This window comes from Pan paniscus, chromosome 6 (assembly GCF_029289425.2).
Source record: "Pan paniscus chromosome 6, NHGRI_mPanPan1-v2.0_pri, whole genome shotgun sequence".
Taxonomy (NCBI): Eukaryota; Metazoa; Chordata; class Mammalia; order Primates; family Hominidae; genus Pan; species Pan paniscus.
Window position 1 is genome coordinate 7,556,817 of NC_073255.2, and position 15,791 is coordinate 7,572,607.

The 15,791-nt window shown below is 55.8% G+C and overlaps 1 protein-coding gene across 9 annotated transcripts in view; it reads left to right on the forward strand.

Annotated features, from left to right (window-relative positions):
• Positions 1–14,356, forward strand: part of IQCE (IQ motif containing E) — a 56,072-nt gene extending 41,716 nt beyond the window's left edge. For 5 of the 9 annotated variants that reach the window (XM_034963540.4, XM_034963539.4, XM_034963541.3 and 2 more), the window contains 6 exons: positions 299–529; positions 1,030–1,053; positions 4,526–4,636; positions 5,505–5,626; positions 6,754–6,857; positions 9,677–14,356. In XM_034963540.4, the coding sequence (XP_034819431.2) occupies positions 299–529; positions 1,030–1,053; positions 4,526–4,636; positions 5,505–5,626; positions 6,754–6,857; positions 9,677–9,795 (711 nt within the window). In that variant the 3' untranslated portion in view covers positions 9,796–14,356. Of the gene's footprint in view, positions 1–298; positions 530–1,029; positions 1,054–4,525; positions 4,637–5,504; positions 5,627–6,753; positions 7,193–9,676 lie in introns of those variants that run through there. The other 4 variants (XM_034963544.4, XM_055115682.3, XM_063606179.1 and 1 more) reach the window with 2 other exon arrangements.
• Positions 14,357–15,791: the final 1,435 nt, after the last annotated feature.

The window sequence follows — 15,791 nt, forward strand, 5'->3', positions numbered from 1 at the left end:
GCCGGCAGTCTATAGGGGAGAGTTTAGCCTCCCTGAGGTCTGTCCCCACCACCTTTCCCCTTGTGGCCTTAGTGTCCTTCATGTCACAGCTGTCTTCGTCTGAAAAGCAGTTTCCTTATTAGCGGGGCCAACTCCTCGTCCTCCCGAAAGGGTGGGAGAAAACTTAGTGACTTCCCTTTAGGTGCTAAGCAGATGCTGGCTTGTCTGTCTGTCTCACTCTTATTCAGTATATATATTTCTTTGCTTCCATCGTATATTCTGCTGGTCCTTGTACTCAGTTCCTCCTTAATCTCCCAAGGGAAAGATCCTGTGTGCAGTAGTACAAATGTGGGCCGTGCACTCTGATGTACCTGTCATCCGGCCGTGGTGGTCATTCCGTGCCATTAAGTGCACATTGATTAACTTGGCATCAACATCCGGGGAGGACTTCGCTCACATCTATAAGAACACGTGCTCCGAGGGACCCTCTCTACTGACTGTGACGCTGTGTGTCAGCTGCAGCCTGAGAAACTTCCCAAGACACCCAAGGGTGACTGATGACCAGTCAGGTTGGGGCCAGTGATCCAGACCCCTGAACCAAAGTCCCCTTCATAACGTCCCCAGCAGGCAGCCTCAGCCTCCGAGTTCTGGGGCTTATCCAGAGAGCACAGTGGTCCGGACACCTGTGCTGTGAGAGAGCTCTCACATTGGGCCCACATCCACCTCCTTAGGTGCACAGCTTGGCCTAATGGAGTCCCTTCTGCACAGCCAGGGGACTGGCACACGGCACAGAGACATCCCTTCATCTGCAGCTTGGGCCACCTCATGTGACTCCTGGAGAATTCCCGCCATCCTAATTCTGCCTCTCACTTTCGTCCTCCTTACAGAGGCGTTTGTTTGCTGGGTCCCGGCAGCTCGGGAGGGAGGAGCCAGGGCAGCCAGGCCTCTTGTTGGCTTGATGGACACCTGTTGGCAAGATGAAGGAATCAAAACCACATTCATCCTTCTCGTGTTAATTCATGTATTTTTTCTTTCTTTTTTTTTTTCCAGAAAAAAAAGGCTGTTCTGGATGAGGTAAGCGAGGTTTATTTCTTGTTTCAAAATTCGGATTTGTATTTTGTTGAAAAGTAGGTGAGGGGATATTTAAAGATGTGTTGATTCCTTTTCTTTTTTTTTTCGAGATGGAATCTCGCTCTGTGGCCCAGCCTGGAGTGCAGTGGTGCAATCTTGGCTCACTGGAACCTCCGCCTCCTGGGTTCAAGCGATTCTCCTGCCTCAGCCTCCCTAGTAGCTGAGATTACAGGGACGCACCACTGTGCCCAGCTAATTTTTGTATTTTTAGGAGAGACGGGGTTTCTCCGTGTTGGCCAGGATGGTCTCCAACTCCTGACCTTAGGTGATTTGCCCATCTTGGCCTCCCAAAGTGCAGGAATTACAGGCGTGAGCCACCGCGCCCGGCAAGTCCTTCTTTTCATGAAACCAAACCAGACCCCAACGTTAAGTATAAAATACATGAGAAATAGAGACATCAAATAAATATTTGGATAATTTCCCACTTTCAAAATCTCTTCATTCATTCCTTCCTTCCATTCATTCATTCTTTTCATGCACACTCACTGATCACCAGCCCTGCGTGGGGCAGTCTCAGAGGCCCTGGGACGCAAAGGCTCAAACACACAAGTGAACGAGTGGTTACAGCCCGGGGTGGCGCTGGGGGTGGCCAGCCCTGCACACAAAGGCCAGGAGGTCCCTGCGAGGGGTGACATGCAAGGTGGGCCTCGCAGGACACATCAGAGCTCACTGGACCGGGAAGTGAGGGGAGGGCATCCCAGCAGAGCCGGTGGGACAAGGAGTCTGAGACGGGGCGAGGGCATGGAACTGGAATGGAGGTTGAGTATGTCACCCACAGCTGAGAACTGACAGATTGATGAACAGTGCAGTTCCAGCCATGACCCTTTTTAGGGAGGAGCTAGAAAGTGAGATCTTTATTTTGCTGGAGTCCTGGTGGCCTCTGAGATGCTCCCCTCTCCTCTAGGGCCCCTTCAGGGACAGCAGTGTATTTCCACTTAGACTGCAGGAGAGGACCCCGCCCCAGTCACTCAGAGCTGGCGCTGGGCCGCAGGGCTTCTCACGCTGCCTTCCTCCTCACCCACAGCTGCTTCTCAGTGGCAGGGCAGACTCGGCACCCGCTTGTCCTCACACTCCCCAGGTGCATCTGATGTCAGCAGGGTTGACAGCTCTGCCGTCAGGGCGGGGCTTGACTTCCCCCTGCCCCACCCATGTCCCCTTCCCCTTGGCCACATTACTCATCCACAAGTGTTTGCTGGGCTCCTGCCATGTGCCGGGCACCAGAGGAGCTTGTAACAGACCAGCCAGACACTGTCCAAATTGCACGGGGTTCATACTCTGCAGTCAGGACAGCCAGTACGGTCGCGGGTGTGGGCGGCGCACCAGGCTCAGTGGCCTGCGCGCAGCTGCAGTGGGAGCATGTTGCCATCTGATGGCCAGGCCACAGCCACACGAGCGCCCTCCACGAGCAGACAGCTGGACTGCCCACCTGGCCCACCACACTGCCCCTGAGGAAGGGACCCCTGCTCGCCACTGCCCTAGTCCTCAGCCTTCGGTTCTGCAGCCCCTCCGTGCCTGGCCTCCTGCCTCCGTGCCTGGCCTCCTGCCTCCGTGCCTGGCCTCCTGCCTCCGTGCCTGGCCTCCTGGTCCCTAGACCTGCCCCACAGACACACCCTTGTCCATACCCATCTTACACATCTGCATTGGCAACTTCCAACATCCCCGTCTCTGACAGTCCCTCCCATCCTCCAGCAGCCCTCAGGCCCTCATCCCGAGGTCTCCAGCACGTCAGCCTCCCACCTGTCCACCCACCACAGCCTGCCCAGACTCCCGGTCCCCACAGCCGGCTGCGGTTCCTAGCACACGCCCCTGCCTGGCATTTCACTTTGTGGTTATTCTTGCCAGCCTCCCGTCAGAATGCAAGCTCTGTCTTTTTGCCACAACACCTCTGGTGCCTAGACTGGCGCCTGGCATGTGGGAGGCATGGGGTAAATGCCCTCCAGTGAGCGGGTGAGGGGATCCGGGCTCCTCGTCCAATCGGCCAGTCAGTGGTGGGTGCCGTTTCCCCGTCCTGCTTCTCTCCCTGGCGCCCCCCATGCCTTAGGGGCCTCGTCTCTAAGTAAAGACACAGTGAGGCTGCCTGTGTGGGGCTGTGGTGAGCGTGGGGTTTGCCAGTGTGTGCGCAGTGTGTGGCGTGACGGAGATGCATGCCCCTCTCACCCCTCCGGCTGGTGCAGAGCCTCCTGTACCTGGCAGCCACTTTACCAGAAGCTTCTGGGCAGCCTCCACATGGTCACCACACTCTGGCGGGTCGTTCACTGTTAATAGCCGATGCTGCCTCGCCCTCCTTTGCTGAGCTCTTTTCCCACCCTAGCTTTAAGACAAAACAAAGGTGCTTTCTGTTCCAACAGCAGCAAGCCTGCTAAACTCACGTGGCATGGGGCTCGGTGGGCATGCTTGTCATTCTCCTAACGAGTTTGAGAGATGCCCATCTATCAGGCTGGGAGGGTTCACAGGGCTAGAGGCAGATCGTTCAAAAATAAGTGCTTCCCCGAACATGGAGCATGAACTTCTCACGGAGCTTCCCTGTCTTTTTTTTTTTTGAGATAGAGTCTCACTGTGTCACCCAGGCTGGAGTGCAGTGGCCCAATCTTGGCTCACTGCAACCTCTGCCTCCCAGGTTCAAACGATTCTCATGCCTCAGCCTCCTGAGTAGCTGGGACTACAGGCATGCGCCGCCACGTCTGGCTAATTTTTGTATTTTTAGTAGAGACAGGTTTTTACCATATTGACCAGGCTGGTCTCAAACTCCTGGGCTCAGTGGATCTTCCCACCTCAGCCTCCCAAAGCACTGGATGACAGGTGTGTGCCGTGCCCAGCTAATTTTCTGTAGAGACCAGGTCTTGCTGTGTTGCCCGGGCTGATCTGAATTTCCTGGCCTCAAGTGATCACCCTGCCTCAGCCTCCCAAAGTGCTGGGATTACAGGCATGAACCACTGCACCCAGCCACATAGCCTAAGAAAATCATTTCAGGATAAATAATTCTCTTAAGATCACTTCAGAGGTCTTGTGGCCCCTTGCTTGATTTAGAAGACATCTATGGAAAGTAGATGAAACCAATAAACTATTCCAACCTGAAAAAACGCTCCAACATGAAAACATAACCATGTGTGAAATACCAGCTCCTATTAGCCGCTGAAAGGGACTGCAGTGAGCAGCGGGCCCCTTGCCATTCCCAGAGTCCCCACCGTGCTGACAGGTGCCATGCCCTGTCAGCTCCCTGGGGTGCCGGTGAGTTTCTCCCAGACTGGGGTGAGTGGGAGCACGGACAGCTCTTTGAGAGAACGTGGCTGCACAGCAGTGAAGGGAGTCACGTTCCCTGCTGCCGTGGCAGCTCTCCCCTCGGCGCCTCCCTCTCGCCCGCCGTTGCCCCGGGCACTCACACCCACTTTTCTCTCCCTGCTTCCTTCCCTGACAGGCGGCTGTGGTGCTTCAGGCAGCTTTCAGGGGACATCTCACGCGGACAAAGCTCTTAGCAAGCAAAGCACATGGCTCAGAGCCACCCAGCGTGCCAGGCCTCCCAGACCAGGTAATTTCGGGGTGCTGGATGTCCCAGTGGCCGTCTCCAGAGCTGCTCGTCTCGCACTCCATCCATCGAGAAAGCGCAGGGCACCCCTCAGCCTCCACATCCCCGCCTGCCCAGCAGGCGTCCCCTGCGCTCCATCCCTGGCCATGCAGGCCATGCAGGCTTCTCTGCGCAGGCCCCTCTGCACAGGCCCCGGATGGATGTGGCGTTAGGGCCAGATTGCCTTAAGCTGCCAGAGAGTCAAGTAGCTCCATGAAGATGTAGCTAAAAACTACTGAAGACAGATGCAGGCCTTTGCGGCCCCTCCTCTGTATTGAGGACCAGGTGTTTACGAATCCCTATAGTAGGCCGGGCGCGGTGGCTCACACCTGTAATCCCAGCACTTTTGAAGGCCGAGGCAGGTGGATCACAAGGTCAGGAGATCGAGACCATCCTGGCTAACATGGTGAAACCCTGTCTCTACTAAAAACACAAAAATTTAGCCAGGCGTGGTGGCGGGCGCCTGTAGTCCCAGCTACTCAGGAGGCTGAGGCAGGAGAATGGCGTGAACTCGGAAGGCGGAGCTTACAGTGAGCCGAGATCATGCCACTGCACTCCAGCCTGGGCAACAGAGCGAGACTCCATCTCAAAAATAAATAAATAAATAAATAGATAGATAGATAAATAAATAAGAATCCCTACAGTTTACAAATTCAGAACCTGCCACCAGGAGGCTGTTCACTGACCAGCAATTCCCGGGAGGCAGGGCCACCTGAAAAGGAAACTGAGCTCTTCCTGTCTCACTGACGCCCAGGGTGCCCTGGGGGTTGAGTGCCGGGAGCCAGCAGGGGGCTGCCAAACAGTCGTCTTCCCTGCTGTCCTTGCACCCCAGAGCTCTCCTGTGCCCCGCGTTCCGAGCCCCATCGCCCAGGCCGCGGGCAGCCCTGTGCAGGAGGAGGCCATCGTCATCATCCAGTCCGCTCTGCGGGCACACCTGGCCCGGGCCAGGCACAGGTGAGTCAGGGTCACGGGGACGTGGGACACAGACATGGCACGAGAGGCTGCCCACTGCACTGGGCCTGGAGCACTGGGCGCAGGGCATGTAGCGGAAACTGGAGCAGCGCCTGCCGCCTGCCAGCGGGACCTCAGTTTGGAGCTAGAGTAAAGGCTTCACATCCTGAGGACTCCCTGCTGCACCACGGACGTGGAGTGGGCTGGAAGGTGTGATCCTCGGGGGAGGCCTTTCCAGAGTCGCTTCTTCCCTACCGGGAGGAGATGAGAAGAGGAGCTTCACACACCGTGTAGCTCAGGTCACCATCAGTCTGTGGCCTGGCTTTTGGCTGTGCTGATAGGTCATCCCTGTGAAAGAAAACTGTGCTGTGACCTCTGTGTTGGACATGGCATATGACAGGCGACGCGTGCAGGGTCTAGATGGCAGCGTTCCCACAGGCCTCCTGGTGGGTTTGCTAGGACTCTCGGTTGCAGAAATCAAAACCCCTTGAAGTGAGCCTGGCCGGGGGGGAGTTTACAGTAAGGGGAAGAGACGGCCCCGCTCCGTCACCCCCGTCTGCTTCACCCCGCATGGGGTTTGTTCCCCTCTTATCACAGACTGCTCTGGTTCTCAGCCTCCGTGGTGGAGCCGCGCAGCCACCCAGCACTTCCGAGTGGGCAGTTTCTCCCTCCACGGCCGTATCTGCATCTCATGGTCCTGACCACATGTGACCTGGGACACACCGTGGGCTCAGGAGTCAGGGACCCATCCCTGGGCAGCGAGCCCCAGCCAGGAGGTGGAGGGCCATGCAGCCTGCAAGCATGTCCCTGGGGAATGGCAGCTGGGCTGACCCAGACAGGAGACAGGGAACGGAGCCGTCTGAGGCCAGCTTATAAAACCATGCCAGCCTGACCTCAGCATGATCCCCGAGGAGATGGACGGGGACGTGTCTGAGGCTCTTCACCGCCGGACGTTTCTGGACCCTGGGTGCATATCGGGTACAGCGCTGGTCGTGGGGCTCGGGGCTGGCTCTGTGTTTCCTTTCATTGGAATACTTGCCTCCAAGCAAATTACTGAGGCTGCTGTAAACCTCAGAGAGGTTTGTACTCTCTAAAGGCAGAATCAGCTGGCGTTTTCTGTTTTTTTCCAGTGCTACCAGTAAAAGAACCACCACCGCAGCTTCTACCAGGAGGAGATCGGCTTCAGCCACACACGGGGACGCCTCCTCCCCACCCTTCCTCGCAGCTCTTCCTGGTAATTTCATTCATTTGGATTCTGGCACCAGGGCAGCTGGTCTGCTGAGGTCTCAGCCAAAGAGTGGCCACCTCCAGGAAGCCCGGGCTGTGTCGGGACGGAAGGGAGGAGTGTCCCATCTGGAGCTGCCTCTGAACTAAGCGTCGCCTTATGCCAGGAAGGCCCCCAACAGGGCCCCCCCTTGGCCCAGCTTGTCCTTTGTGCCTGGAATTGCCGAGGTCCTTGCTATCTTTATTTTTTGCTCTCAGCTCCAACAGGACCGAGGTGGCTTCCTCCTTCAGGCCAGCATTTCTCCTGTTTGTTTGTTGAGTAAAACCGTGTTATTGTTTCCTTTTCTACTTTGTTGAAGTCCAAAAACAGTCGGTGAAGAAGCCGCTGGCACTGCAGGATGCCACACCCTGGTGTGAGGCCTCATCCCTGCTCTGTCCGGAGCTGACAGGGATGCCCCAGCAGGGCCCTGCCTTTCTCTGGCCGTCAGTCCCTTCATGTTTAAAGTAGAGAACGGGCTAGACAGCTCGAAAGCCACTCTCCACCCCAAATCTATGCTGCTCTGCGTGGACTTGAGATCCCGTGTCTTATCCTGCAATTAGAAACCCCCCATTGACACCTCCTGTAAAGGGAAGATGAGTGCAGAGGCACACTGTTGAGACTCGGGACTGTCGGGAGATGGAGAAGGGCAGCCTTAAGACCCTGTTGAGGAGTGGAGTGTGGCGTGCGGGGCTGTCTCACGTGGGAAGTGTCAGGCGAAGGGCTTTGCCGTGCTGAGTCCTTAGGTCTCCAGGGTGGAGTCAGGGAAGGAGGAGAGAGAACAGCAAGGAAAACCACAAAGGAAGAGGCTCTTCTGAGCCCAAAGGGTGAGGGTGAGGAAGGCCAGGGGGTGAAGGAAGGGTGAGGCCTGCCCAGGACCCACATGCCTTAATTTGAATGTCCCTTCAGGACGGGCCCAGGGAGCCGGCAGCCCCCCAGTACCACTCCAGTAAGTGTGGGGGCCCGTGGCGGGCGGAGGCCTCGCTTTCCTAGGAGATCCCTCCTGTGCTGACGCGGAGTCACGGAGTTGGGAAGAGGCCGTTTTGAGGCCCGCATCAGACCTGGAGCCCGAGAGCCTTCCCTCCCCAGGGGGTCCCGCTAGGGGCTGTGTTTTAGAGAGTCTCCTGCACGAGCTAAGAACCGTATACCACGTTTGACCTGGAAATACCACGTATGAAATCACATTTTATTTTCATTTTTTAACCTAGTTTCGTCAGAGCTAGAAAACTTTGAACTTTGATATTCTCTCCAAAACTTCCATTTGTAAAGCTCAACACAAAGATGAGCAGCCTGGGGTTTCGGGGAGAATGTACAGACACGCAAAGCGGTCGGGCCAGCCTGTGACTCGTGGGCTCTGCAAAAGGCTTTCAGTTGTTCTCCAGGAGCCGATTCTACCGGCTTCGCCAGACCCTGCCTTTGGTGACCTTTAGAGGCTTTGATCAGGGCTAAAGCGTGCGTTGATGCTGCCCTTTTCTCTCGCTCAACGCAAGTGATTTTAAAGATGCAAGTTCATCCCTGTGACCCAGGGATTCAGGTTGATTGACCTAAGGAAATGTCTCTGTGAAAAGTATAAATCAAGCTTTTGTTTGAGCTGATTGGTTGTTTTTGAAGATAACCATGAAAGCTGTTTTTAATTTCATAAGGTTCCCCTTTAATATGAATTTTCTTGAAAGTTGCAGGAAAAAAAAGCTGACACAGTTACAGTATCTGCGGCATGGCCGAATTGCCATTTCCTTCCCTTTTTAAAATCTCACATGAGCAGTTCATTACTTTTTTACTTTCGTCTTTCAAGGCAGCGACACTCAGGCTCCCCGGCAAGGAGCTCTGGGGCTGCTGCTGTGGTAGGACCCGTCCCTTCTTCAGCTCTGGTACCCACCTCCATCCTGTCTGTAGGTGGCGTCCCATTCTAGAATGGATTAAAAGTTCGGAACGCTCTAGATGCTTAGGAAGGAGCATCCAAGGGGGAATGGCCGAGCAGCTTGCAAGCTCACAGCGATCCGTGCCTTGCCCCCTCCTGCCCTCCATACCAGTGGCCAGCGAGTTAACAGGGAAGTTGGCTTTTTTTTTTTTTTTTTTTTGAAGTGCAGTCTAGTTGTGTTGCCCAGGCTGGTCTAGAACTCCTGGGTTCAAGCCACCCTCCCACCTCGGCCTCCAGAGTCCTGGGGTTACAGGCATGAGCCACTGCACCCAGCAGAAACGCTCCTACACACGGGTAGCCACCCATCCAGGCCCCAGACTCCTGGACTGCTGCTGTGGGAATGGCTTTCAGGGAATGACTCCAGTGTGGACTCGAGGTTCCTCCATGCTGGCAAATGTCTGCTTTTGCAGGTGTTTTGACTGGGGGAAATGGTGAGAATACTCAGAGCTGAGTTTGAAGGCGAGGAGAGTGAGGCTTTCTGGCAGGTGTGTAAGTTGGTCCTGAGGCTGGAGAGTGAGGCTTTCTGGCAGGTGTGCAAGTTGGTCCTGAGGCTGGAGAGTGAGGCTTTCTGGCAGATGTGTAAGTTGGTCCTGAGGCTGGAGAGTGAGGCTTTCTGGCAGGTGTGTAAGTTGGTCCTGAGGCTGGAGAGTGAGGCTTTCTGGCAGGTGTGTGAGTTGCTCCTGAGGCTGGAGAGTGAGGCTTTCTGGCAGGTGTGTGAGTTGCTCCTGAGGGCCTGTGTGCCCCATGGCTTACTGCTTCTGGGGGTGGCCGCCGTCTTGCCTGCCGGGGAAGAGCAGACAGTGTAAGGGTGTCCGTGGTGGCAGCCCCTGAGGTCAGCGTGGCTGACCCCTCTCCCTGTGGTTCATTTCCGCAGACCCCTCTCCCTCAGGGCCACAGGCCGTGGCACCTCCACCTGGGGATGACGTCAACTCCGATGATTCCGACGATATTGTCATTGCACCGTCTCTGCCCACGAAGAACTTGCCAGTTTAGGTCCCCGTCACTGTCTCCATGCCGTGATGGCAGCACTGCCGAGGACATAGGAACCACGACTGGAAAGATAATTTATCATGTTAGGAGAAGAACGATGATACCTACTTAACACCTCAGCATCTGCGTCGTGTCTCTTTGTGCTTTTGTTTGTGGAAGGAGACCCAAATGCCTTTACTTTATTCTCTGGGGAGGGCCAGCGGCTCGCATTCCCCCTCATCTCCAGCTGCAGCTCAGATGGTGGATTTTCAGTGCCGACAGACACATCTGCTATGAACTCGCAGATGCCAGGGAGCCCTGTAGTGACACGTTCTCTGACAGCACCTTGCCGCCTGCCCACGACCTTGACCGTGAGGAGCTGCTATCCGCAACCAGCGCCGACACCATGCCCCCTCTTCCTGGTGACACCCTCAACAACCAGGATTTGCTCGATCTCAGCCCAGCAGGCCAGGCAGACACACCCCGCTGTGCCTTAGGAAGGTGTGAGACCGGCTTCCCCCATCCCCACAGCAAAACACGGCCTGTCCCAAGCCAGTGAGGAGCTAAAGACACCCAGGTCCCCAAATGATCTTACTCCATGCCCCACCCGCTCACACCGTCCTTTCCTGTCACCCTTGCTATCCCCTGGAGCACTGCCCTCCAGAGCTGCCCTTCCCAGGAAGGAATTTGGTTGGATTCTGTCACTGTGGAAACCAAGATTTTTTAAAATTCCCAATTATAATCACAAAAGCAGCATCACACTTGCTTCTGAGAACAGCAGGGTGATGTCTGTTCCCAAGCTGGTGGCGGGAGCCTTAGCCTATGTGGGGCCACCCGGGGAAGAGGAGGGTGAGGAGGCAGGCTCGCCGTTCCAAGGGACAGCATAGGCTCGTGGTGGGGCGTGTTGCATCTGGTGTCTGGGACAGTCCCCATCACCCCATGTGTGCAGCCTCTGCACTCCCACCTCCATGGCTGGGCTGGGCTGGGCTGGGCTGGGCTGGGCTGGGCTGGGCTGGGCGTGCGGAGCCCGTGGAGCCAGCAGCTGCAGAGGCCTAGGAGGGAGTTCTGGGGGAAGCGCACAGTGTCCAGTGCCCATCTCTTGCTTGTGTGTGAGATTAGCCCTTGCTGGGGTGTCAAGAGGAAGAGCCTTAGACCTGGGCGGGCCTTCAGGGGCATCTAGACCCCTGCACAGCCCAGGCCTGGTGTCTGCATTTCCATAGCACCCCTGTGGGGACTCCTGCCGGGGCTGGCCGCCGTCTCAGGAGAGACCCAATGGTTAGAAAGCCCCTTTTTACACAGCTGACAGCTTCTCCCAAGGCTTCCATCCACGGGGACAGGCTAACCCCTGGGCGCCTTTTCTGCAGCATGGCGGCCTTCTGAGTCACCTAAGCTGAGCCTGGGGCATTCTCTATGGCGGTCAGAAGGCTGATGGCCCCAACACAGTGGCTTGTGGAAGGGAGAGAGGAGGTTCTGCATGTCCACCTGCCCTATGGGAGGAGGACACAGGTGTCCCCAGCCCAGCCTGTTCTCTCCCAGTCACTCAGGGATGGGGCCACCCAAAGTGCAGGACCCGCCCCACCCTGCGGTTCTCAGCCTGGCCCCTGTCTCCACTTAGCTTCTTTTTCTGCAGTGGGTGGAAGCGAGTCAGTGGGGGGCCTGGCTTGTGTACATGTTTTACTTATTTGGTCTGTGGGTTGCCAAGTCCATTTTTTTTCCCACTGAACTGGCTGGTAACTTGACGGACTGTGTAACTGACACAGGCCCTCTGTAGACCCCTGCCTTCACCCCACCCGCCCGGGTCCACTCCCTGGGGCGCTGTCCCAAGCCATCCCTCCTTGCCAGCTCAAAGCTTCAGGTCCTAGGAGCCAGTCCGCCTCGAAAGCCCTGAGAAAGTGAGACACCTGCACGTTCGCTGGGGGAGACCCTCCGTTCTCTTGTGGCAGCTGCTCCCACTTGTTAAACGAAGCTGTTTCTGCGGGACGTGCTCACTCTTGGGAACCAGTGGCCTAGAGCTTTGGGTGACAGGCATAGAGAGGGCTTTCCTGCCTCAGGCTTGGAGGCCAATGTTCCATACATAAACCGCCATGTCCTCTGGTGCAGCTGGGCTGCTCTTTTAAAAGCCAGCATCCATCTTGAAGCTCGCTGGGTAAATGGCAATGCATTCTCAAGCCTGTGTCTTCAGCTGATGCCCAGTGTCCAGTGCTGGTCACCAGTCCCCTTTGCTGGGTACAGCCTGCCTGGCTGTTCTGTGGTCCTGGAACGCTGCAGTGTGGTTTTGTTCCATGGAGACAGTACCAAGCGGAGAGGCCTCCTTGCCCACGGCCCCAGGGCCTGGGGGCCAGGGGTTCTGGCCCTGCGGGGACTTAGGCAGGAGGGGAAGAGAAGCCCATGGAGCCACGGGAGGGGTGTCATGGGCGGGGCCTAGCCATGGGAGGGGTGAGCTGTGGGCGGGGCCTAGTCATGGGAGGGGTGAGCTGTGGGCGGGGTGAACTGTGGGTGGGGTGAACTGTGGGTGGGGCCTAGCCATGGGAGAGGTGAGCTGTGAACGGGGCTAGCTATGGGTGGGGTGAACTGTGGGTGGGGCCTAGTCATGGGAGGGGTGAGCTGTGGATGGGGCCTAGCCATGGGAGGGGTGAGCTGTGAGTGGGGCTGAGCCATGGGAGCAGCAAGCTGGTGGAGTGGGCTGGGCGGAGCTGTGGGGGCTGCTGGCAGGGCCTAGGAAAGTAGACAACTCCCGGGGGAGACGAGGTAGAGAGTGAGTCCCCAAGAAAGGGACTCCTGCCCCAGCGTCAAGTGCCAAAGCAGGCCCCATCTACCACTTCAGGGTCGACGTTGGTGGCAGGTGTTGTTCACGGTGTACTGATTGTCACTGCAACACCTCCACATCACCTTGAACTTCAAGAACAGCAGCAAAGCTGTATCTGCTATCAGAGGCTGTTAGGTAGTCCAGCTTTAAAATAACACACTCATTCTTTATCCCATGCCCTTTAAACAGGCAGCCACAGGAGATGTCAGTCTCCAGGGCCTGGCCCCACTGTGTTGACAGCAGTCACGTCTGTTGAGCTGACACTGCTGAGGCTGAAGCTGGCCCCGTGCAGGTGGCTGGTGAGCCACAGGTGCAGTACCCGGAGATGTGCTCTCCCCTAGAGGCCTGTCCCCAACTCCTCGCCTAGAGGCCTATTCCCGCTGCTCACAGACCTCAGCAGAGGCACCAGCTGGAGGGCTCCAGGGACATCCTTGGAGATATGGGAGGCTTTCCTGGCACAGGGCACAGCTCTTAGGAGGCCTTTGTAGGATGCTGTCTCCCCAGTGTGTCCTGCTCATCCAGGATGGGGAGAAAGAGGAGGAGGCCCCAGGCTTAGAAGCCAGGGACAGACTGCCGACGATTACCAAACTGAATCCAGGCAGTGCCATGACCCTGGGTGTCCCTTGGTTCACATCACCCACCAGACACAGCTGCGGAGAGAGTGCAGGGAGGGGCTGGGACCAAACAGGCCAGAAACTGGCAGAAAGGAGGCAGAAGTGAGGTGGGTGTGCCTGGGGCACGAAGCCAGCACCGGGGGGGATTTCAGTGGAGCCTTACAGCCAGGCTCCGTGCGGACTGTGATGCCAGAGAGGCGTGCAGCCTCTGGGCAAGTCGGGAGAGGGCTTGGGTGGTCCCCACAAGGCAGAAGAGGTGGAAGGGCCAGAGAGGACCACCAAGGCCACCGTTCCCGCAGGCCTAGGGTGAGTGACCTGACTATGAGACTAGCGGGCAGAGCCAAGCAGGGCTAAACTCCATCCCAGGGCCCGGTGTTGGACAAAGTAGCTTTTTCTTTGCTCGTTTGTCTGTGTATTAAGAAGAGACTAAAATAGCCAAACGACGCTGGTCGCATGCGCTGGCTGTGGTCTGTCTGCTGAATGTCTATTTTTGTCTCCTGACGAGACGTGAGGACCATGCCCTTGATCCCTCCGATGGACCAGAAACCCCCTTCCTTGCAAAAAAAAAGGCAATTGAATTAGGAAAAGATAGCCCAACCTAGCTCAGATCCACCAAGATAAGCACAGCAAAGCTTGGCTGCATTTTTGAGGAATAAAAACCAGCAGAAAGCACCGATAACCTTCAAGATCTGAATGAGATTCTATTATAACCCGTCTAAACGATTGCAAAATTCCTCCTTTGGTTTTGGAAGCAGCGTTTGCTCTCCCGTGGCTCAGGGATTCTCTGAGGACCAGGGAGTTGACACACAAACCCCGCCATGGGTCCGAGCCAGCTATTTCTTAAGGCTCCCACCTCGCCAAGCTCCCAAGGGCCTGCTGGCAGTGCCTACGCTGTGCCAACTACCCTGTCTGGTACAGACCACGGCTGGGTAAGCACCCTTAAAAGCAACAGAAATGACGTCTGGAAGCTGAAATGTGAAACTGTCAAGATGGCTTAGGAGAGGAAGGAGTGGACCCGCTGGTCTTTGGCATTTTGTATTTAGAATTATTCTAACTTTATACATAATGTATAGGCCGATCTTTTGGAAGGGATAAGGTTTTCATTCTTGTGCAACTCATTATTCTCATTATTGGCCTTTGAAATAAAAAGTCGTTTTGCAGCGTGCCTTGAGTGCCCCGTGAAGACTTCTCTTTAATGACCTCCAGGTGCGTTCCTGCCCCACGCACTCGGGCTGAACAAACGATCCGCTTCAGAAACCCCGCTTCTCTGGGCTTCTGGCATTTTGCCGTGGTCGTAATGCAGGCTTGGGGTTGGAGAGCCAGCTGGAGGGACGGGTCCCGCCGCCAGCTCCCTGCCACGCATGAACTCGGATACATCTGTTGACACCCCGGTCCCCCGTTGAATATCTATTCCTTAGATATGAGGACACAAAAATGTGCGTGCGTGAGGGAGTTATTTCTCCATATTTGATTTCATTTTTGTTTCAGGAGCAGGGAAAGAATAATTTACTGAGGAATGAAACACAGATGGAAACGACCAAAAGGAGCTGATATCTGGGTTTTGTTTTCCAATATTTTGTTGCATAGAACAAGGTACATCTGTGGCTTTGTGTGCTTGTGGCTGCCTGCCCTGGGGCCCTAAATCCTGCGTGGAGTTTGTCCGAAGCCTCCACAGTTACTGTGGTTGGCTCTGGCATTTGCCCAAGCCTATTTTCTCTCTATCGATCTCATGTGTGCGTGTGTGTGTGTGTGTGTGTGTGTGTGTGAAAATATATGTATATTTTTAAATTGAGATAGGGTCTTGCTGTCTTGCCCTGGCCGGAGTGCAGTGGTGCAATCATAGCTCACTGCAGCCTCAAACTCTTGGGCTTAAGCAATCCTCTTGCCTCAGCCTCCCAGATAGCTGGGACTATAGGTGTGCACCACTGTGCCCAACCACTTTTTAAAAAATTTCTGTCACGCCTGTAATCCCAGCACTTTGGGAGGCCAAGGCAGGCGGATCACGAGGTCAGGAGTGGCCTGGCCAATATGGTGACACCCCATCTCTACTAAAAATACAAAAATTAGCCGGGCATGGTGGCGTGCGTCTGTAGTCCCAGCTAGTCGGGAGGCTGAGGCAGAAGAATTGCTTGAACCTGGGAGGTGGAGGTTGCAGTGAGCCGAGATGGCGCCATTACACTCCAGCCTGGGCAACAGAGCGAGACTCTGTCTCAAAAAAAAAAAAAAAAAAAAAAAAATTCTGTAGAGATGGGGACTTGCTAAGTTGCCCAGGCTAGTCGAACTACTAGGCCCAAGTGATCCTCCCACCTCAGCCTCCCAAGTGGCTGAAACTAAAGGTATGCACCTGGCTAATATAAAAAATTTGAGGGGTGGGGCACAGTGGTTCATGCCCGTAATCCCAGCACTTTAGGAGGCTGAGGCAGTGAATCACCTGAGGTCAGGAGTTCGAGGCCAGCCTGGCCAACATGGTGAAACCCCGTCTCTACTAAAAATACAAAAAGTAGCCGGGCATGGTGGCACATGCCAGTAATCCCAGCTACTCAGGAGGCTGAGGCAGGAGAAACACTTGAACCCGGGAGGTGGAGGTTGCAGCGAGCCAT